At 45.7% G+C, this 21,603-nt stretch overlaps 1 protein-coding gene and 2 long non-coding RNA genes across 11 annotated transcripts; 1 reads left to right on the forward strand and 2 right to left on the reverse strand.

Moving 5' to 3' along the window:
- Nucleotides 1-671: 671 nt before the first annotated feature.
- On the forward strand, nt 672-21,538 carry wnk2 (WNK lysine deficient protein kinase 2). Of its 9 annotated transcripts, none has more exons than XM_078091940.1 (28): nt 672-1,860; nt 4,718-4,890; nt 5,355-5,575; nt 5,877-6,034; nt 6,422-6,510; nt 7,500-7,719; nt 8,320-8,578; nt 8,978-9,273; nt 9,393-10,208; nt 10,602-10,730; nt 11,043-11,075; nt 11,850-12,475; nt 12,687-12,737; nt 12,824-12,986; nt 13,083-13,199; nt 13,291-13,461; nt 13,534-13,576; nt 13,661-13,822; nt 13,918-14,765; nt 15,538-15,595; nt 15,718-15,782; nt 15,876-16,465; nt 16,555-16,787; nt 16,868-17,098; nt 17,274-17,372; nt 18,108-18,149; nt 18,251-18,561; nt 19,298-21,538. In XM_078091940.1, the coding sequence occupies exons 1-28, from the start codon at nt 1,189-1,191 to the stop codon at nt 19,586-19,588; spliced, it is 7,167 nt and encodes a 2,388-aa protein (XP_077948066.1). In that variant the 5' UTR covers nt 672-1,188; the 3' UTR covers nt 19,589-21,538. The 9 variants fall into 9 exon arrangements, with proteins under 9 accessions (XP_077948066.1, XP_077948067.1, XP_077948068.1 ...); XM_078091941.1 differs by having other exon boundaries at nt 18,108-18,134; XM_078091942.1 differs by having other exon boundaries at nt 17,274-17,348.
- Nucleotides 5,423-7,549, reverse strand: LOC144388920 (uncharacterized). The gene is made up of 3 exons (XR_013453175.1): nt 7,452-7,549; nt 5,736-5,810; nt 5,423-5,560 (listed from the first exon to the last, which is right to left on the reverse strand). It is a non-coding gene; the product is annotated as an uncharacterized LOC144388920 (long non-coding RNA).
- On the reverse strand, nt 8,123-10,049 carry LOC144388919 (uncharacterized). Its single transcript, XR_013453174.1, has 2 exons — nt 9,913-10,049; nt 8,123-8,586 (listed from the first exon to the last, which is right to left on the reverse strand). It is a non-coding gene; the product is annotated as an uncharacterized LOC144388919 (long non-coding RNA).
- Nucleotides 21,539-21,603: the final 65 nt, after the last annotated feature.

Consider the following 21,603-nt stretch of genomic DNA (forward strand, 5'->3'; position numbering starts at 1 on the left):
GCCTCCTCCATATTGGTGCAGTTTTAATGCAGTTTTTTATATGCCACTGATAATCTATTAAGTTATATATGATTCCAAGTCAAATAAGTTAATTAATACAGTAGGGAGACTTTTAAAAGTCCCCTTTACTCGCATATACCTTTTCTAACTGAAGTGTACAGAGATTAAAGACGGAAGAATGAAGACAGGAAATAGCTAGATGTGTATTATATACGATATAATAATACAAATAATGCATTAAATACCTTTCTCAAGTAATATTTCTGAATAATTCTGGTACCTATCGGAGGTGCTGCGGTCCTCGGCCTCCCTGCACCGGCTCCCCACGACAGGACACGCTGCATAATTAATATGGGTCCGGTGCGCGTTATCCGGTTTCCCATCAGCGTGCCTTTTGGTTGGCGGATTTAACGCATCACGGGGGGTGTAAACTCGCGTCCTCAGAGCCCGTGTGTCACTGGATACTGAGAGTGGCGAGTTATTGGACACGTGTTGTTGCTAGGGGCGTGGGTTGGGCCGTGAAATATTCTACTTCTCCCGAATCCGAAAGGGATGAAATGCAGTGAGGATAACAGTCGCATCAGCTGGGAGCCGGATGTGCTGAGAGCTGTCCGATTCAACCCTGGAGGGGCGGGGGACGAGGGACGGGGGGAGGTTGCGGGGCGGGGGGGGGAGACTGTGCCGCAGTGTGCATGATCTGATCAGTCTCCGTCCATCCTGCACTACATCCTGCTATCTCAAGGTAGCTAAACGCACAATGCAGTCCGGCCCGCGTTTGTGTCTCGGGACAGCAATGTATCTGCGGGACAACATCACGTGTCTGTAGTTTGCGCCGCCGCGGGGATCTTATGCAACGTGGACTGTTTTCGTGAACCGGCGATGACATCAGGCTCGACCCGAGCGAGGTGGACCGGGGCGTGAGGAGGGGAGCCGGCGAAGCGCGCGCCTTCCGAGCCAGACATTTTTCTGTTGTTGTTGCTTTTTTTGTGTGTCCTAAAGGAAATTCAAGGCATGTGACGTCCGCGCATCCTGTGAACTGCGTCACTGCATGCGAGTGTTGCAGGTAGGCAGCAAACTCACCTGCCACCAGTAGAGGAGCACGCCTCCCAGCTCCCATCCTCCCCCCCCCCCCAGCATCCTCCCTCCCAGCACAATGTCGCGGGTAAGTGCTTGAAACATCTACTCGGGATGGATTCGGCGGATCATTCAAGCGCAGATCCGCCACTGGGATCCACGTATTCCTCAGCACCCAATTTAGATACGGATATTAACGCAAACGCCCGTGGGCATGTTTATCAGAACGGGACAGGCCACAATGTCAACATGGAGAATGAAGCGCTGCGGGGAGCAAGTGACCCCAGCGCGTACCCCTCCACCGACTACCGGGCGCTGGTCCGGCAGCGGTTCATCAGGCGGAGTTTGTGGGTGTCGGACGCCGAAGACAGCGGCCACTATCCAGCGGACGCGCCGGAATGCGTCAACGGCGTTGACCTGCGGACTGTCGTCGACCGGACTCGAACCCGGGTCCTGCACGCGGCAGCCCGCCTGGGCCTCCAGGAGCCGCCGGGCACGGAGGGCAAGGTGGAGCCGGAGGCCGGCGCCGGAGAGAGCGCGGGCGCCGAGGAGGAGAAGGGGGGCGGGAGCGAGGCCGAGCCGCAGGTAGAGGTGGCGAACTCGGAGGCCACAGGTAAAGCAGGAAGTGACGAGAACGAAGAGGAGCCCGGGATGAAGGCCGTGTCCACTTCACCGGGGGGCCGCTTCCTGAAGTTTGACATCGAGCTGGGGAGGGGGTCCTTCAAGACGGTCTACAAGGGCCTTGACACCGACAGCTGGGTCGAAGTGGCATGGTGTGAACTTCAGGTGGGTTCCTCCAGCATTCGAGGCCAACAATCAATCAATCAGCCAATAATTGATAAAACTAGCTTATTATCTGGGCTTAGTTCATTGTTACAATGTCATTTAAAAAAAAATTAAAAACCCACAGAGAAGTCAATCCTGTGTCAGTGCGCAAACAAACAGGTCACACTTATTTGGTCAAGGGAACACTGGATAGGACTTTACTTTCTGGATGTATTGACGCTATTGTATAAGATTGGGCATTTTAAGTTGAAACAGTCGGACATGTTCACGACTCTTCTCTTTGCTGTAACAGAAATATCAACACCAGAGCCGTGGCTCTCGGGTAGTGTATTGTTAATTAAACACTGCTTAAAAGACATTGTCTATTTACAGGGGGACTCCACATCTGAAAGTGAATTTCTCGCCGTTGTTCCTCCACTCTAGGAAGAGTAGCTTTGAGTCAACGTAATCCTGTTCTTTTACCTAAACAGTATACAGTGTCAGCAGGTGGACTTTTCATTTTGTCCGAATGTTAACATGGGGCAAATATAAATACATGGTCTCATAGCACCAACAGTTTATCCCTAATCTGTGCATGAGTTAATCTAATGATCAGTTTAAATGCTCTCCATGTGATGTACAGATTAGCCTGTAGACAGACCTGTGGACAACGGTTGCCCTTTCAGGGCTGAAATACAGTCTGTCCTCGACCAAACAGTTTCCTTTAAAACAGGTACATACTGTACTGTAGACACTTGTGTAGGCTTATATTTAAACAAAACCGGTGTGTATTTTCATTTTGGTGTTTCTAATATAAGAGGAAACGTTCTTTCCTGCTAACATATTACTGGTTAGTCAAAAAACAAATAAATAAAGCTATGAGTCAGCAACTCAATATCACCTCATGAAGCTTTATTTGACTTTGAATTATCTTACTTATAATCAAGCTTGTGACTTTGAGACGCAGCCCTGCGGCAGGATTTTATTTAGATTCAGTGCGGCTTCAGAACAAACAGGCGGTGCTTTTTTTGTCTTGCAGAATCCAGGTTCACCCCGTCAGGCCCGAGGGAATAAGAAATACAATACATTACAGCACAAGTCAATTGGGTTCAGACATTGAATTAAATCACCATTGCTTATCTCGCAGCTCTTGTTGGCAACAATCACACCAACACTGGATTCCAGCGAGGCAAGAGATGCAACTGAAATCCTCTTTTATTCATGTGCGTCCTATAACATTCGCATGTGAAATTTAAATCAATCATTTCATGAGTGAACAAAGTGAGCTCACAATTAGGTAAGGAATTGCCTCCTTCTTAAATCCTGCGCTTCAGATGTGGTTCTCCACTCTTGTAAATTAAGTTTAACACGGGATCGAGTATTATGCACCAACTGTTGTTCATATAGGAGGACAACATTCACTTCAGTGTGCCTCAAAGATTTCTTTCCATATTTCTTGTCAGAGACAAAGACCAATATTTTTTTACCACTTCTACATATTTAATGGGAGTTTTGAGAGAAACATTATTTTTTAGAGTGTACCATGGAAGGCATTCATCATGCATGAAGATCTTTACAGTGAGTGTTTATGTACCGCGTGCGTGCTTGTTTTTTTGCGTCTGAGCAGGTTCTTAGGGGAGATATAGGGATGATTCAACCATTCTGTCCCCAGAGATGAGGCCTTATCTTGCTCACCAAAAGCCTGTGCGAAGTAAATGGTGTGCCTTTGCTGTTTGTGTGTGCGAGAGCAAGACAGAGAGTGAGGCAGCAGAAAACATAAATAAAAATATTTATGAATGGTTTGAAAATGCAAGGTGCCTGGTGTCAGGTCAACCCACTGTTCGGCATTAGTTGTCTTAATCGTGGCTTAATAATGAATATTAAACAGGGATTCATACTCCTTTGGTCTCTCAAACACAGATTTGTGTGTTGTGTGATAGTGCCACACCCTGCTTAGAGCTTCTCTTTACATAATAATCATTAGTAATCTGGTTGTTAAACACCTTGAGAATAGCAAAAGCGATGCGGTGACCTGTGATGTATCTGTTGTAAATCAGAACGAGCATTATGAAGGGAGCTAAAGCGTCAAGGTTTATCCCTCACAGTTCTGCTCGTAATCTAAGAACACTGCATTGCACTGTGTGCTGTAAATGAAATCTGATTCCCATTAATCAATTAATAATCAATAACAATACCCTAGGTTATTGTGCACGCCGGATATTTAAAACAAAAAAATGCACCCTCATCGCCACCATTAAGTCCGTATATTGAGAAAGAGGGAGAGAAAATCCAGAGGTCGTTCAGCATCTGTCGAGGCTGAGGGCATTGAGTTGTATCTGCCATGCTGAGTGGAGAGAAACCGAAATGTAGAGGATGTTTGCTGTCAGCTGTTTTACTATTTATACAACAGTTCAGGGAAGGCAGGGGGGGTGGGGGGGGAGGGTATTGATCCACTATACAAGGCTTGTCAGGCTTGTATGCCCAAAGATGAACTCTAAATAACTGTACACAGTAACTAAATGAGCCTATTCTTGATGTTCTGGGCTCTGAGGAGGAAAATATCTAGAAATGCAATCAGTATACCTACATCAGTATAATACAGTATACCATTCATAGTTGAGGGGGTTTAGTGCTGTGTGTCATACACACTAGTGATGAGGACAAATATGTAGGTTTACCAACTCAACATGCAGCACTTCTAACAGAGCTCCATTCCTGAACAGACGGCAGACTTTTAAAGGAGGTTGAGAAAGGATTGTATGCTCTGTTGCCCCTTGATTGAGCCACTATAAGGCTCCAGATTACTGACAAAAATGAGCGGATGAACTGGGAATTCATTATTTATCAGTAAAAGAAAATCTTTCTTTCCTTTTCACAGGAACGGAAACTATCCAAAGCCGAGAGACAGAGGTTTAAAGAGGAGGCTGAGATGTTGAAGGCTCTCCAACATCCCAACATTGTGCGATTTTATGACTTCTGGGAATCACCGGTTAAAGGAAAGAAGTGTATCGTTCTGGTAACAGAGCTGATGACCTCAGGGACACTTAAAACGTGAGAATCGATGCAAGATAGAACCTTTTCTGTGTGTTGGTATGCTTCTCAGCTCATAAGTCTCCTTTTCAACATTACATACCTTATTTACGTTGCTGATTGCTGAAGGTCAAATATTATCTGTTCTTATTCATTAGTTTGTTTTTCTTAAAGCCTCACATTAATGTTAGGCTTTTATAAGGCCTCGTGGAAGAGAAAAGAAAAAAAAGAACGTAACTATTGATTGTTCCTCCTACTCAAATAACTAATTCAAATGTTAAAGTCAAAGTCAAAATGAGAATAGAATAGTCATCAGATACATGTTGTTTGCAGCGAGTGCTTAATGGAAATCATAATAAACCACAACAACTTCATTCACGCAGTGACCAGTGGGGACAGATATGTAAATTCCTGATTCAATGTGTTTTCAATGGAGGACGTGGCTACCTGGTGATAACAGGAACATCTTTTCCATCTTTTCACAGGTATCTGAAGCGTTTTAAGTTGATGAAGCCCAAAGTTCTCAGAAGCTGGTGCAGGCAGATTCTCAAAGGCCTCCACTTCCTCCACACAAGAACTCCTCCAATCATCCACAGAGACCTCAAGTGTGACAACATTTTCATCACTGGTCCCACAGGCTCTGTGAAGATAGGAGACCTGGGCCTGGCAACACTGAAGAGGGCCTCCTTTGCTAAAAGTGTCATTGGTTAGTCATCGGCTATTTGGAGGGATTTCAATTTAGCCTTTATTTTTGTGTTTAATCGTATTGTAAAATCAAGTGTTTGCTTTTAGGCCCACTGTAGTTTGTATCTGCTGCTAATGCTAAGCAATGTAAAGGTTGGACCGAACATCTTTGTGCTCCTCACCTTCCGATCAATTCTCTGTTCTCTGCCATTTGAGTCATCATTAAGTGTTGGCTTTCAGTCCTGGAATTGCTCCTTCTGAAATAGAATGACACAATAACATGGTGTTAGAATTGAGCTCCGTCTCTTGCGTTCATTCTGTAGGCACTCCGGAGTTCATGGCCCCCGAGATGTATGAGGAGCACTACGATGAGGCTGTGGATGTCTACGCCTTTGGCATGTGCATGCTGGAGATGGCCACCTCAGAATATCCCTACTCTGAGTGTCAAAACGCTGCTCAGATCTACCGCAAAGTCACTAGTGTGAGTTCACGTTCAAACCTGTCAAATGGCTATTGCAAATATGTTGACAGGTATTCAGGGTCCGTTGTTCTTAACAAATGAATCATTTGTGTGATTTGAGGCATGGAGACATCTGCAGAGGTTGCAATTATATATATATTTTTGTCCATTTTAACCATATTTTATAGACAGACTGACAATGTATTCTTTAAAATGCTACAAATTACAACATTGGCTCCACTGACATTTAACCAAAGTAAAAATGAATGAATCACCCAACTGTGTGATCTGTGAGAAAAGTTGTAGTTAACAAGCTTGCAATCAGTACATCATTTACTTTCTTTGTTATCCTGTTTTGTGTGTTGCAGTTGTTAAAACGATTCATGTTGCTGTTGATTTGTTTTGCAGGGGGTGAAACCTGCCAGCTACAGTAAAGTCAGTGACCCAGAAATTAAAGAGATAATCGGGGAATGTATCTGCCACAGACGGGAGGAAAGGTAAGTGGGGAAGCACTGATGACTTTTGTGTCTGACGTATCGAGATGCACATTGTGTGTAGAAAGCGGTGTTGGGAACGGCCTCACGCGGGGCACCATTATGTTGGGCGCGACATAGGGGTAATGTGTTGGTTAATAGCTAGTGTGAAATTAAATCATTGACAATAGAATTATTAATAATCGCTAAGACAATTCACAAAATAAATAAATAACGGGGCACCTCCCTAAAAAGGGACTAATATCCAAACTACAAATCAAGTCTCGTAATTGATATTCACTCATTAAGGTTTGAGTTCGTACACTGGCGATGCTGCAGTACACGTATGTACAAAGAAATCACAGAAAACTGCTCCTTACGGTAAAACAGGGTTTACAGTGTGTGTGTGTGTGTGTGTGTGTGTGTGTGTGTGTCTGTGACTGTGAGATAAGGAGGGAGAGCTCAAGAAGGGAGCTAGCTGGACGCTAAGCTACCGAGCACACGGCTGAGGTGTTGCTAGCGGGCTGTGTTTGTACACCACGTGTGTTCCTCACAGGGTTAAACCTCTGTCTGTATGTAACTAGGTTACCTACCCAGTTACCTACAGACAGGTGTGTGTGTGTGTTAGAAACTCAAAGCAAAGCAGATCTTCCCAGACATTGCCTTACTGTGCGTTGATGGGTTTTTCTGTGTCCGCTCGGTCCTTTGTTGTGGGGATCGATTGTGGATCATGAAGCGTGTTGGGTTTCTTGGTGGCCCAAAAGCTGTTGGCGCTCTTGTGTGTGGGGTTTATGTCCTGCAGCAGAAATGCATTCAAAACTCGGCCTTGGTTTTACGCCATGGTGGAGCCCAACAGCGGGTAATCCTCATCTCAACACTGTTGGTTTGTTTCTGTTCCTGGAGTGCGACGTCAATGCTGGTGTTGGGCTCTGACCCAGTTGATGTTTCTGTGTGGGTTAACTTACCATCATTGTGACCTTTGACTGAACCCGGTGCTCGTGTATTTCCTGTAGGTACTCCATCAAGGACCTCCTGAATCACGCCTTCTTTGCAGAGGACACAGGCGTGAGGGTGGAGCTCAATGAAGAAGATGATGGGAAGAAATCATCCATTGCCCTGAAGCTGTGGGTTGAGGATACTAAAAAACTGAAGGGGAAGTATAAGGACACTGGGGCCATTGAGTTTTCCTTTGACCTTGAAAACGAAGTCGCAGAGGTTGTTGCCCAAGAAATGGTAAGCGATTTTTTAAAGTTACTGAAATGATAATTGTGTTTTATTTATTACTTGTGTAGCAATTAGAGATCCCAAACCAGGCTAAGCTGGTGCTCCAAGGAAAGGCTGGATCCTTTTTATGGACTGGTTTAGATGTCTCTGGTCTCTTTTCACTTCAGCTTTTATGGTCACTGTTTCCGTCTACTGACACCTCATAAATAGCTCTAATTTTGTGCACAAGGCATTTTAAGCTGCAAGTAACCCATAGCAACAATACTGCTCTTGGCTACAATGACCTGTTAACTCTCATTTGTAAAATGAGAGCTAATCAACTCCCATCGATTAAACTAGCAAAAACCAACTAGATTGTGCTTTGAACACAATTTCATTTTCTGTCATTAATAAGCGGCTGGTAATACAGTAATACAGCAGTCTTTACACAATCTTGGGCCCTTTTAATTAGATGTAAACAAATGCGAAGGCGTTAACAGGCATTTCTGGCATTCCGGCATTGTGACTCATTCTCTTCAGGGATTTGAATAGAAAGAATATTTGCCGACCGATTACATACGGTGCTGAATTACAAACGAACATTACAAGTGTCTAATATATTTCATGCAGGTGGAATCTGGGTTTTTCCTCGACTGTGATGTGAAGATTGTCGGAAAGTCCATCCGTGACCGCGTGGCTCTCATCAAATGGAGGAGGGAGCGTACCGTCTCGTCAGGAAATGGCGAAGTAGCTGTGAAGAAGCCTCAGCCGAACACACTGCAGGTGCCCGGTACCGCAGTACCACAGGCACCCACGCTGGCTACGACGGATCATGAGAACCAAGAGGTGGAGCATCAGACCCTGATCTGCGCAGTGCCAGCCACCACATGTGAGAACCTGCGATTAAAAGCACACGTGAACATATCGTATATAATACAACCTCAGTGTGGAGATGGGCAGCAGCATTAACATACTGAAGACAATAATATTTAAAAGAGACAGCATCAAGATGTAATTGTTTCGTTGTGCTTGTTATTTAGAAAAGACCAACTAATGTATACACTCGATTTCCTAATTGACGGCCTTGAACACTGACCGCAATTAAATAACGCGTGAGCAAGTGTGAGGGGAAATTAGTCTGAGGCATCCATGAGTATGGTCTTCCTGTCTGAACTTCCATTAGGTCTACATTCGTCATCAGTGAGGCATCCTCACACAGCATTTGACTTCCCTTCCCTTGTTCTTCCTGCAGAGTGACGGTTGTGAACCATAATGTTTGTTTTTACAGCTGACAGCGGATTGAGCTCTACTATACATTTAGATGACCTCAGCAGTCAGCAAGATGGCCCCTACCAGTCACCTCCGGAGCCCATCTCCACAACACAGCAGATCTACAGTCCTCCTGCACAGGTTGAGCCTCAGTTGCACCAAGGAACGTACCAGCAGACCCCAGCACAGGCCTCTCAAGAAAACTACACGCAAACATCCACTCAATTACCCGAGGGGGCCCCCCAGCAGCTGCATCCTGGAACCTATCATCAGCCTGCAGCACAACTGCAGCAGGAGTCTTATCAGCCTCAAACAGTGAGTGACGCCATTTCTTAATTCTGTTGCAACTTTCTTAAATTCTTCATTTGTTTTCTGAGTTGTTTTCTGAAATAACGACACTTTTATCCTTTTTTTCTGGAATGATGCCTGATCAGCGTCACAGCAGTGATCCCTTTGTTTGTCACAACAACCGGTTTGACACTGAGAGCCGAGGGTGTTTTAGGCGCGGAAGCGCCTGCCTGGTTGAGATATGGTGTAAGAAACACTCCCTCGCCAAGACGATGAATAAAAACGCCTGCCTTTGTCTGTCCCAGGATCCGGCTTTAACAAAAAGCACTGAGAACTTATCTTCCCCATTGCCCCAACGTGAACACTCTCATCATGACTCAGCAAGTCATTTCCATTCACCTGTCCTTCACCTAAATATACAACCTCCCTCAGAGCTCCGTCTGTTTGCGCCAGGCAACCCGCAGCCCCACCGCCACTGCAGGGCTTGCATGTCTCGCCTTTTGAGGGCTAAGAAAAAGGAAGTTGCCCCTTCGGAACACACACACACAAACCGTCTCCCCACATCCGCCCGTTTTACTTCAGTCCCTAAGCCAGACTCGTCCACATCTTCCCCCTTGGCCTCACCCTGTCCCCTATCAAACAGTGGCCCGAACCGGATGATTTTACCGTTGCGTTCATCCCCCCTCTCGCAAGTTTTGCTCCCGAGGAGTTTGTTTGAAGGTGGCGATCTCACCCTTCTCGACCGCTGTCTCCATCACATCGTCAATCGCAGGACCAGTTCCCCCGCCCTGTCTGCTCATCATCCAATGCACTGCCATGGGGAGGTCAGGGGTGCTACCTCCTCAGTGGTTGAGCATGGAGACAAGAGGCGGAGTCTGGATGTCCCGCTCTTCTCTAGCCTAAATCTGGATAGGGATCGGCTGGTGTCAGTACATGACAGAGACAGCAGACCAGATTCACTGGTAGGTTAGAGAAGGAGGCTGCATGTAGGTCCTGTCGTAGCAGCAGTCGGCCTTTCCCTTTCATGACACCTATTCCCCGCCACCCCCTCGCCTTTCCAGGGCAGTAGCAAAGCCAGCCCCCCTGCAGCCAGTCTCGGCTCCCTAATCCAGAATAAAGTCTGTTTTACTACGGCAACAGAGGTGATAATGGGATAATAAAATAAAAATAACAACGTCCCTTCTCCATATTAGCCGGCTTTATTGAACCTTTCCAAAATACACCCCTCTCTACTTTCCTGCGTATGGCTCTCCTTTAACCTTGAGCTTGATTTGTAGATAAACAAACGAATGTGTCATATTATTCCTAAAAAAACAGGTGGATTAAATGTGATCTCTCTTATGCGTTTCTGACAGACAGCGTCGGCTCCGGCTACACCAGCTCCTATTGTGCACCAGAGTAGAGAGACAGAGACAACGCAGAGTTTCCCACCTGCAGCTCCTACTCAACAACCACATCCTTCTGCCCAACCCGGCCAGGAGCAGGTACTGCATGCATGCATCCATCTCTGGCAACAGTGAGACACAAAAGGCAGAATTAGGAAGCAAAACATTAGAAGTATCACTGGTTTTCAGTGTCAACTCTTGCAAACCATTTAATAAAATTTAGATTCAGGTGCAATGGCAACTATCTGAAAGCTCACTATTTGTAAGGTATCTTTGTGTGAGGTGGGTCCAAAGTGCATCTGATGTCCCCTTTTAAATACTTCATCACATACTGTCAATCTACATGTGTTTGTCTTTGTGTGAATGGCTTGTCATGTTGTTTGGGTTTGCATTTGTGTTTCCTCAATGTAGTGCCATCTCCAACCAGCTGCTGTGCTGCACGAGGTACAGCCATCGATTCTTATAACTTAACTGCAGGTGGCAGCAGTACACACACTGCAAACTACACAGAATCATTTCCAATGAGTCCACTTTCCCGACAGCTAATTTTGACTTCAGGCGAGCTGTCAGACAGGAACATGTTCTGAGATTCGTTTATTTCCTTTCTTGGCTGTTATCTGATGGCCACACTAGAGTCCTCCTGACAGTTTCCCACAGTCAGTGTCCAGTACTCGTACTCACTCCCGCCGCTTCAGATCAGCACACTGGTGCGCTGTGGTAGCGTTAGAAACTCAAGATCAAGGTTAGCAGTTAGCAGGGAATTTACAAGAAATATCCTACTAATGTATAAGTTACAGGATTCATACATAAAGGGCTTGTGTGAATGTAATTCATATCACTGGTTGTCCTTGTTCATTTTATATAATTTTCCCCTCACCATATCCGTATGTTCAGATAGGCCTCCGGGCCGGTTCCATGTGCCCACAGCAGCAGTGGCCCTCTTATGTCCCACTACTGCTCCCACTACTCACCATCACCCCTCCCACCCTCCCTCTGACCCCTCACACATTTGTACCCACTCTTGGAAGGCCCTTAGACCCCTTTGTCCACACCTCCGCACCTGTCCAATGTTGCACAATCTACTTCACAATCGCAGGTACAACGTACCACCTCCCCCCCCCCCCTCACCCTGAGCAGGAATTGGCTGAGCTGCCTGTACAGGTGAATATTTGGTTCCCACTGTAATGATTGGTTCCCTCAATTTGCTACTTTCTGCAGGTACAGATGACGGCACCGCAGGGTCATTTGGGAGATTTTCACCTTCTGCCTGCGGTTCAGACTCCTCTCTGGGGAAGCGGAGCAGATGTTGTAACACCTGCTGCAGACCAAGACTTAACTGTTCCACCAGTTTCAGCTCCAGGCTCAATCTCAGCTGCAGCCCAAGTTGAAACTCAAGTCCCAGCACAAAATTCCGCTCTGGTTCCAGCACAAAACCAACCACCTCTCCATGTATCCACGAAAGCGGCAGTCATGCCTCCGACTCCAGCTTTGACCGTTGCGAGTGCCCCAACTTCAGTCCCAATACAAGTTCCAGTAGCAGGTCAAAACACGGCCTCTGCTCCGGTTCAAGCACCGGCCTCTGAATCAGGTCTCGTCTTTGAATCACCAAAAGACTTTTCTACGAGCTCAGACGAGTCTTATGTACTTGGCAAACCCAAATTATCAGTCCTGAGTTTAGGTTCTGCCCCAATTTCTGTCACGCTGCCAGACCCTGCTCAATATCTGCAGCCTGCTGGCAACCAGACAGCGGTCGCAGTGTCTGAGTGTGCCAGCCAGGCTGCAACTCAGCAACATGTCGATTCCACATCTTCCCCCGGCACCCTTCAACAAGATCCCTATGCAGAGGTAGGGATGGAGCCAGGGTTTGTACATTTTCTTATGCAGATGCATACTGTGCTGTTTGATGTGTAAATACTACTCATAAAGCCGGTTTAAACCTGTTTAGACTAAAACGACTCTTTCAGGACTTAGGTTAATACCACATCATGACATTAATAGTAATTTTAAAATAAGACTTTAATGAGTGTTTTGATCTCACCCATATTTCTGTCTTCGGGATGTGTTTCAGGACAAACCTGGATCTTTACCAAGTTATTCTTATGACAGGTGGGTGTCCACCTTTTTTCTGTTTTCCTAAAATTCTTTCATAACTTCCTTTAATGAAAATGTGTCACCCACGTTTCCTTTTGTAGCCTCAATTCTGATGTCGCTTCTGGTAAGGAAACAAGTGACGGCTATGACAGCTTGGCTAGTGGAGGGAAAGGAGACTTAAAACCCAGGAAACATCATCGCAAATCTGCTCGCACGCGTTCCCGTCAAGAAAGAACCAGCAAGGCCAAACTGAGCATGCTCAATGTGAGTTGTGGTGTGAGCATTTGAAGAGAAGCTACTCTTATTTCTTTAAAAGTGTTCATGTGTCTTGATTGTTAAGTGGAAGCCCTGCACACACAGGTTTGCAACACTGGTGATAAAATGGTCGAATGCCAGCTGGAGACTCACAACCACAAAATGGTGACGTTTAAATTTGATCTGGATGGAGATGCCCCCGAGGAAATTGCCACTTACATGGTTGGTTGAACTTTTTACAGTTTGAGGCACTCATCATTTAGTGATTTTATTCATGACGTTGTTTAACCTCTTTGAAACTGAATGCTCACAGGCAGAGAATGGGTTCATCCTACCGTTAGAGAAGGAGATCTTCATTGACCAGCTGAAGGACATTGTGGACAAAGCTGAAGACATGCTGAGTGAAGACATAGAGGGTGAACGGGCCTCCGCCTTGAGTTGTAGTCCTGAACAAGGCCAGATTTCTGAGGCGCTGGTGGGGGAGGTAAGAGACGACTAACAACCAAAATACTATACAGCACATTTATTTAACTCACCGCTGTATCTTGCTCTGCAGAGTCAGCAGCCTGGAGCACCTCAGCCCGTCTATCAGCAGAATGGTAAAACCATTATCTCTTTCAAAAACGGATTCATGGGCATGCCTCATTTCACTTGTAAGAAAATGGGTGGTTGAACTCTTGCAGTGCTTCATACGGGAAAGAGATGGTTCATCATCTGCCCGGTTGAGGAGACGCCCACATCCAGCCAGGAGACCCCGACGGACGGCACAGCAACGCAGTCTCTCGGGAGTTCAGCCATCGCCCAGCCTGCCGACAATGGCACCGCCAGGCCTTTTGCGCCCAGAGGTGACTTTGTTTCTAGATTCAGATTTTACAAAATCAAAATAGTAACAAATAGTTAGTTATAACGTTCTCTCACCTTTGTTTTGTTCCTCCTGCAGGAGATGGGTCATCCTCCACCATGTCCAGTGAAAGTGGTGGCTTCACCTATGATTTGTATGGATTCTGTAGCCCTCCGATAATGTCCAATACAGACCCTCTGCTCTTGGCTACCCTGTCCCCCCCTGTGTCTGCTCCCCCGATCCTCCCGTCGGTGACCTCGGTGGAGCCTCTGGTGCAGCCCAGTGTCCATCAGGCCCAGCCACCCAGTGCTCAAACTCTGCCCCCGTCGTTACCGCTGGACGAATCGCGAGGATCCCCTTTGGGCTCCGCCTCTCCGATCCACGCAGCTCAGCCGATGCCCGACATGACGCGTCCCGTCTCTATGGCTGACGAGGTGCCGTGCTGCCCCCTGGTCATGCCCCTCTCTCTGGATGTGAGCGGTTCGCAGGGCGGGTCTCGTCTCCCTCCCCTTTCACTGCAGGAGCCAGCGTCGGCCAAAGAGACGCTATCCGTCTCCTATGCCTCTGCAGCTCGCAGCGAGCGGCCGCAGCAGCCTGTGGTGCTGCACCAGCCTTTTTCCAGCGTGGGGGGGAACAAAGTGTCCTCAGTACCCCAGAGCCCGGCGGCATCCCTGCACGGCACGGGGCCCGGCGAGTCCGAAGGCGAAGGACGTCTGGGCCGCGGGGGCTTTGTGGACAGCACCATAAAAACTCTGGATGAGAAACTAAGGAACCTGCTCTACCAGGAATACGCTCCCATGTATCCATCGGGCAGCGCTGCAGAGACACCGGGATCCGGCACCGAGTACATTCAGTCTCCTCCTGGTCCAGAGAGCGCCACTGGAGGGTCAGGAAACAGCACGCCAGGCCCGATGGGGGAGGGACGCTACAGGGTGGGAGAGCAGCTGGTAAAAACATTTATTTATTTGGAAATCAAAAAGTTGCAGGCTTGAATGTTCCAATTTAGTTTAAAAACGACGGTAGATAATCTTTTTCCTGGTCAATTTAGTATGTAGTATTAATCTGCTGGGGGACATTGTGTGATCTGACCGAGAGCTACAGAACAGCAACTGGGCCTGATGAACGCTGGGCCTTGTAGTGATTGTTTTGTGTAAATTTATAAAATAAGAGTAGACACTGGAAGCCAATGATTAGATTTTGTGGATTATTATATATTATATTATTATTATTATTATTATTTATTAAAGCTTTATTTCTTAATTTTTTGTTGTCTATGTGTTAACAGACCTGTCAATTATTTTGAGTGGTAGAATAAACATACTTTTGCATTTTAAGGTATTGAAAACGATAATGTAGTACATAAATCGATAATGAATTATTTGCATTTAGAAAATTTTAGAAAATATAATCAATATGATCAGTTTTCCCATTTTTGAAATATAGTCTACCAGTTAATGTAGGTTAAAAGAAACGGTGTGATATATTGCCAGATGGATCAATGGAAATACTGTTTAGGTGCCTAAAACCTTTCAATAAAATCTTTACTGCCAGTTTTACACAAACTTCAGAAAGATAAAATATGGAAAATATTTAGTTAGACATAATCTATCTATCCTCTCTATATTAACACGTATATAACAGAATAGTGATAAATGGTTTGTGCTGTAGTATTTCTAATGGCTCTGTTTTGTTAATCTCTCATCATGTCACCTCTGTTAGCCTCAAATTCCAGAGAGAATGGACAGTTTAAGCACACTGAGTGACTCAGCTGTGTGCGGTATGTACAGCACACACTAATCGATGTAACAAGACTGGTATCATTAACTGCTGTTTGACTTGCTTTAGTGATTGTTTGTTACATCAAAGCCACTGTGTTTATTATTGTGGACATTTTTGCAGCTTCTCTGTCAAGAAGACACGTTCCTCACTCCGCTTCCTGCTCTGGAACAAGAGGCCGATTCAAGGTAGAGATTTTCCTCAAATTTAAGAAAAAGAAACTGCGTTTCCTGTTACAGAAGCTTCGAATGATGCCCTGTGAATTTCCTTTGCTTCGGTAGATAATCTCTGTTCCACCTGAAGTTGCCAACCGGAGAGACGTGAAGCAGAGGAGCTGGAGCAGTGCTGCCTCACCTGCACACCCTGCAGCATACAGTGAGCACCGGGTCCTGGCGGACGCCGTGTCCGCGTCCTCCACAATCGGCCGTTTCTCTGTGGTCAGCACCGAAGATGACAATGCACAGAGGACACGGTGCAGCCGCTACTCCGCCCCGCCCGATTTCTACCTGGACACACCGCCGTCCATGGCCAAGCGGGGCTCGCTGCCTCGCGCCCTGACCTCCACCTCTGTCGCCGCGGATGTCACGGTCCACGCTCGCTTCCTCTCCTCCGACTCGGGGGCTGAGAGCAGCCCCGCGAAGCTGGCTCCTGCCACCCCGTCTCACCACACCCGCTCTGAGCGCAGAGGGAGTGACCTCATGAAGAGGGCAGTGGCCTTCCTCCGTCGCCCAGGGCGCAGCAGCAGCGTGCAGAGCTCTGACTCACCAAGTAGGCATGGGGGCGTGCACGGCTCGGCCTACGGCAGCAGCGATAATGACTCAGAGGTGGAAGACTCGGACATGAAAAGAGAACTACAGAGACTCAGGGAGAAGTATGTGTAGCCAGGCGTTTTGTTTCCGTTGTGTTAAGATCTCGTGAAAATGTATGATGACCAGTATATTCGTGCCTCCATCCCCTCAGACATCTGAGGGAGATCTCTGAGCTGCAGGCCCATCAGCGGGGGGAAGTGGAGCTGCTGTATCACCGACTCGGCAAAGCCCCTCCGACTGGCCTTGGTCTCTCACACGTTGCGCCACTGGCCGGCCGGAGGAAGAGGTCCAGCAAGCACAGACTGAAGCCTGGCAAACTTCTCAGTCCTCTGGTTCAGCAATTTAGAAATGTCACAACCAAATCCAGTGACTCCAGTAGATCCAGTGAGTAACTGTTTTTGTCGGTTGAACATGTTCAGCATAAGCAATGAGTGTACTACTCTAGTGTTTGTGTGTGTATTCAGGTGCTGCTACGGGGACAGGTGAGCCCGCAGTGAGCTTAAATGGCTCTCCAGGCAAAGGGTCAATCCCCGCTCACGGCAGGGCGCGCTCATGCACCAGCCACCTTCCAAGCTCAACCTCAGAGCCCGTTCAGACGCAGCAGCCCTGTTCCCTCAAGGGATCGTTGTCTTCGGATAATATTTACGGTGGACTACACGGAGACGCCACCGGCACACAAGCTCCTCCTGGACAAGGTAACCCCCGGTACATCAGTACATCTGAGTCTTTAAACAGTCTTTCCTCTTAGACTGGACGGTAAACAAGTAGAGTCATCGGAGAATTATTAATAAAGACATTGATGTTTTATTTAATGCGGTTGGGTATCTCATTGTGTGCTCTTCTCCCCTCTTTGATTATGCTCCTCCACAGGCTGGTCTAATTGCCCTCAAACATCTGAGCGAGTGACCTATAAATCGAGTAGCAAGCCAAGAGCTAGATTTCTCAGTGGGCCTGTGTCTTTGTCTATCTGTTTGTATCTCTTCTTTTCCCCGCATAGCTTCATTTTTTTATTTTTCCATTATTGTTATCAATTTCTCGACTTTGAGCTCACTGATATCTTTTTTTTGTCTTTGCCAAATAGTCTACAACACGGCTGGGTTTTCTTAAGCTTTTTCTCGTCCTCATCAATTGCTTTTGTATTGTGGTTGGCACAGAATGATTGCTTATTCAAACCCCTAAAGTGAGACTTTTAGGTAAAAGTAGAGTTAAGATATGGATTGATTAAATCATTTTTATACCAAGAAATCATGTATACTTTTTCTTCATGTTTATTGGACAGTTACCTTTTTCAAAAGCTTGAGGTTTGGATAATCAAGGTTATAGACATTAGGCCTGTCTTATGTGTCTCTTAATGACGCTTGTAATATTTATCCGCCTGGTACACACATACCTTTGTTTCTTATCCACCATGCATTCATTACCAGGCAATGGACGTCTGCATGTCACATGCACCCCGAAAAACTAAAACATAATCTCTCTCTTTTTAACCTCTCTATTTCTATCACTGCAACACTGTGCTTTGGCTCTGACCTCATCAACTTGCATGGTTTTGCAAAAATGTTGATGATTGATTGCTTTGTTTGGTTTTAGTTCGGCCCTTTGTTTTGCGACAGTATTCAACAGCTTTATTTTGCGCTGCATCCTGTTATTTGCAAATATTCATGGGAATGAACATTCGTTTCAAAGTCTTTTTTTGTGTTCTAGGGTCAACGCTGAAGCGCCTTTGTCTTGGTAAAGAACGTGGCAGTATGTAGACATGCAATGTCTCACTAAAAGCCTTGTGTTAGTTTACATGAGTCCAATCAGCTTAATAAACATGATCCCATGGTATCTGTGCCCCGCCCCAGGGTCTGCAGCCGGGCAAGGGGCCCAGCAGCCGCCTACAGGTGCAACACCTCCTTCTCATCAGCCCGTGATGGGACTGGCCCACGCTCAGACCAATAACAGCAACAACAAGACAGGCACGTACAGGGGCTCCTCGGTCAGTGCCAGTGAAAACAACCTCCCAGAAGACTTGCAGCGGCTGATAGAGGACTGGGCCCAGGAGGTTCTTATCGTCACCCACAGGTCACGCACTAATTCTCTGAGCATCATCGGGCAGCAGCTTTGGAATCAGGCTGTGCCTGGAACACGTGGACAGCTATCTAGTGCTTCAGATGTGAGTTTCATGCTAGTGATGTACCACTTTGTGTTCCACCAGCGCCGTTACTCAAATCTATAAACCACTCTTTATAAGGATTTGGTTTATTAAAGAGGTGAGGTGGAAGACGTGCGCACAAACACTGTATTTAGATAATGACGCTGAAGTGCAGAACAATAGGCATTAACAAATATTTTTTTCCTAAATGCAATTAAGACTTTACACAAGACTAAAATGAATCAATCAATGAAACAAAATAAATCACTCCGGTAATTCCAGCCGCCTTCCCGATATATCTCCCCTCCACCACTCTGCCCCCAGATCCTTACAAACTTACTAATACAAAGAGTTTTAGTTTCCAGCTGGGAAATGGCTTTGTGCCAAGCTGCTAATGCAATGCATTGAATGTGTGCTATGCATTTATTTATCTATTTAGTTTCTTAGTTAGCTGAGGTCACAGTGTGGCGGTCGAAGCACGTAGGGGTCTGGCCCCAAAAAACATGAAAGAAATGTTGACCCCTTCTGAGCAAGTGCTTTAGATCCTCAGTTGGGGCCCTTTTTGCTGTTCCTAAGTCAAAGCTGAAAACTAAACATGACTCATCACGGCCCCTCTGCTTTGAAAACAACATGCCCAAATTTGTTGTACACATTGTGGTGAAGCAATCTCCCCACATACCGTAATTGGTGGCATTGTGTAACAGCAGTTAATCATTACTGTTTTGTTCAATATTTGCCCATGATGTAATCCTGTTAGGTATCATGGACAGCTCCAGGTCCAGAGGCCTGCAGTCTTCCCCCGTCGTGGCCTGACGACCCGCGGACAACAATGGCGACCGACCTGCCCGCAGCGCCGCGTCCCGGCTATCAGCCGGCTGCGTTCAGGGCCTCGTCCTTGCCCCTCTCCGTCAGCGAGTGGCCCGGGTGGCTCTTGCCGCTTCCTTCCGGAGTCTCGGCCTTCCCTGCTCTTCCCTCGGCGCAGTACGACGCCAGGCCCATTCCAACTTCGTCATATCAGCCACCCGACCCCAAGGCCAGGACTCTCTAACCCGAGTAGCATTGTGTCTTCCAACTCCGTTACCAAAAAGAAATGTCATCAAAGGTCCAGTCATTTGTATGTGAATAGATGGTATATATTTAACAGGCATGTATCTAATCATATATGTACATACTCGTCTCCATTATCTTCTATGTGTTTTTTTATTTGGATCAACATACTTCGTGTCCATATTACAGTGCATAATCCTTAAGTGCAGAGCAATCGTAAAGTACATTGGAGGGGGGATAATTTGCCTAATCAGACTTAAAAGAGCAGATTTTTGTTATTGCCTAGAAATGTACCATCCACTCATTGAATGTTCATTCTGTAGCATTTGTGTATATTTATTTATTCCTGTTTGTCAGTACATAGCTCTAGTGTTTATACAGTCGACATTAGGAAATCCATTGGTTGGTGCTGCAGATACGTGTCTTAATGCGACACCTCATTAGCGATAATCATCCGTCACTGTGAAGACTGTACATCCTGGTCACGAGGACCAGTCGCTTTACTCTGCTCACTCAGTCCAAGGATGGATTTCCTCCTTCATTAATGAAATGCTTCCAAGCACAAGCGCTTGAAATATCCTTAAGAGATTTGAATGAACTTGAAATTTATCTTCAGGTGAAAAAAACACCTGTGAGAGTGCCTTCAATTGCAGTTTCAGTTTTATGAAGACAAAGCATTTAGATTCAAAGCAGACTCTAGATATTCTTTATGTGCTTTACAACTCCAAAGGTAAATTATGTGAATTAAATAATGAATGTTGATTGACACATATTTACTTTAGCAACAAAGCCTAACTAAACACTATAATCTGGTCATTTTGCAGTTCAAATCCTGTCCTTTGGACTGCTTGCATGAATACATTGATATTCTGTGTATGCGCGGGTTCAAATGATTAGTTTCAGGAAGATGTTGTTAAGGGAAATTGGCACCGAGACAAGGAGAAGCTGAAGGACCTAACCCATGAATCATGATCATACCATACCTCTACCACTGCAGTCCGTAGCTTTACATATGGTTGCCTTTGTAGTTTTTACCAGATAACTGCTGTTAAATGTTGATGAAATGGAGACAAGAGAGGCAAATGAAGAATGTGAGCTATTGACAAGCCCGTTTGAGAAAGATGGTCGACATGTTATTTGTATAATAATGTATAGGTTTTCTAAATGACGTTTATTTAACGCTGGCCTCACAAGATCATCTGGCTCATACAGCTAATTGTATGTACTACGGCGGACTTAATTCAAAGATCTCCAAAATATATTACGCTTTCACGTTATTTCAATAGTACTGCCTTAAAAAACTACACTTTCAACACTTACTTCTCTTATATAACTTTTCTCGAGAATAGTTTGTTGAATGCACTAATATGATGGCATAACCGGGTGAAACAAAGCAGTGGAAAAAATCTGGTCAGTCAAGAAGTAGTTGTGGTGTAATGATCCAGACCAAATATGGGTCAAGCTCCAGAAATGCTGTAAGCTAATGTAACATAATGCAATTCAATGTCATCTTTGACGTTGCCTTTTATTTTTGCAAATGTTCAGAATCACATTATAAGATAGTGGAAGTAATATGAAGTAAACTGGACTATATGTGTAAAATTGGAGGGGATGCCACTTTGAAAACCTTCTATGTTAGCACAGTGTGACAATATTTTTATTTAAACTGAATATTTTTGTTCAAATGCAGAATTTTTTACATGTGGAAATGTAGATTTCATTTTCTTTTTCATAAGACCATTTCCTATGCAGTTGTGTTAGTTGTGCTTTACACAGTAAATCCTGTATTTGATCTCTTTCCTGCTTGCAATGAAAGCCAGACGTGTGGTTCCTTTTGCAGCCCTATCACCTGTTTTGCACACCAATTCCCGACCTCGTCGGATTGGTACATTTCACAAAAGCTGTACATACTTGAAGATAGAAATAATAAATTCATTTTTGCTTGACACCATACAGTGACATCAATATCAGTCACAAACTTGTTTCATTAACTAACCCGGCACATGCAGGGGGATA

This window comes from Gasterosteus aculeatus, chromosome 17 (assembly GCF_964276395.1).
Source record: "Gasterosteus aculeatus chromosome 17, fGasAcu3.hap1.1, whole genome shotgun sequence".
Classification (NCBI taxonomy): Eukaryota; Metazoa; Chordata; class Actinopteri; order Perciformes; family Gasterosteidae; genus Gasterosteus; species Gasterosteus aculeatus.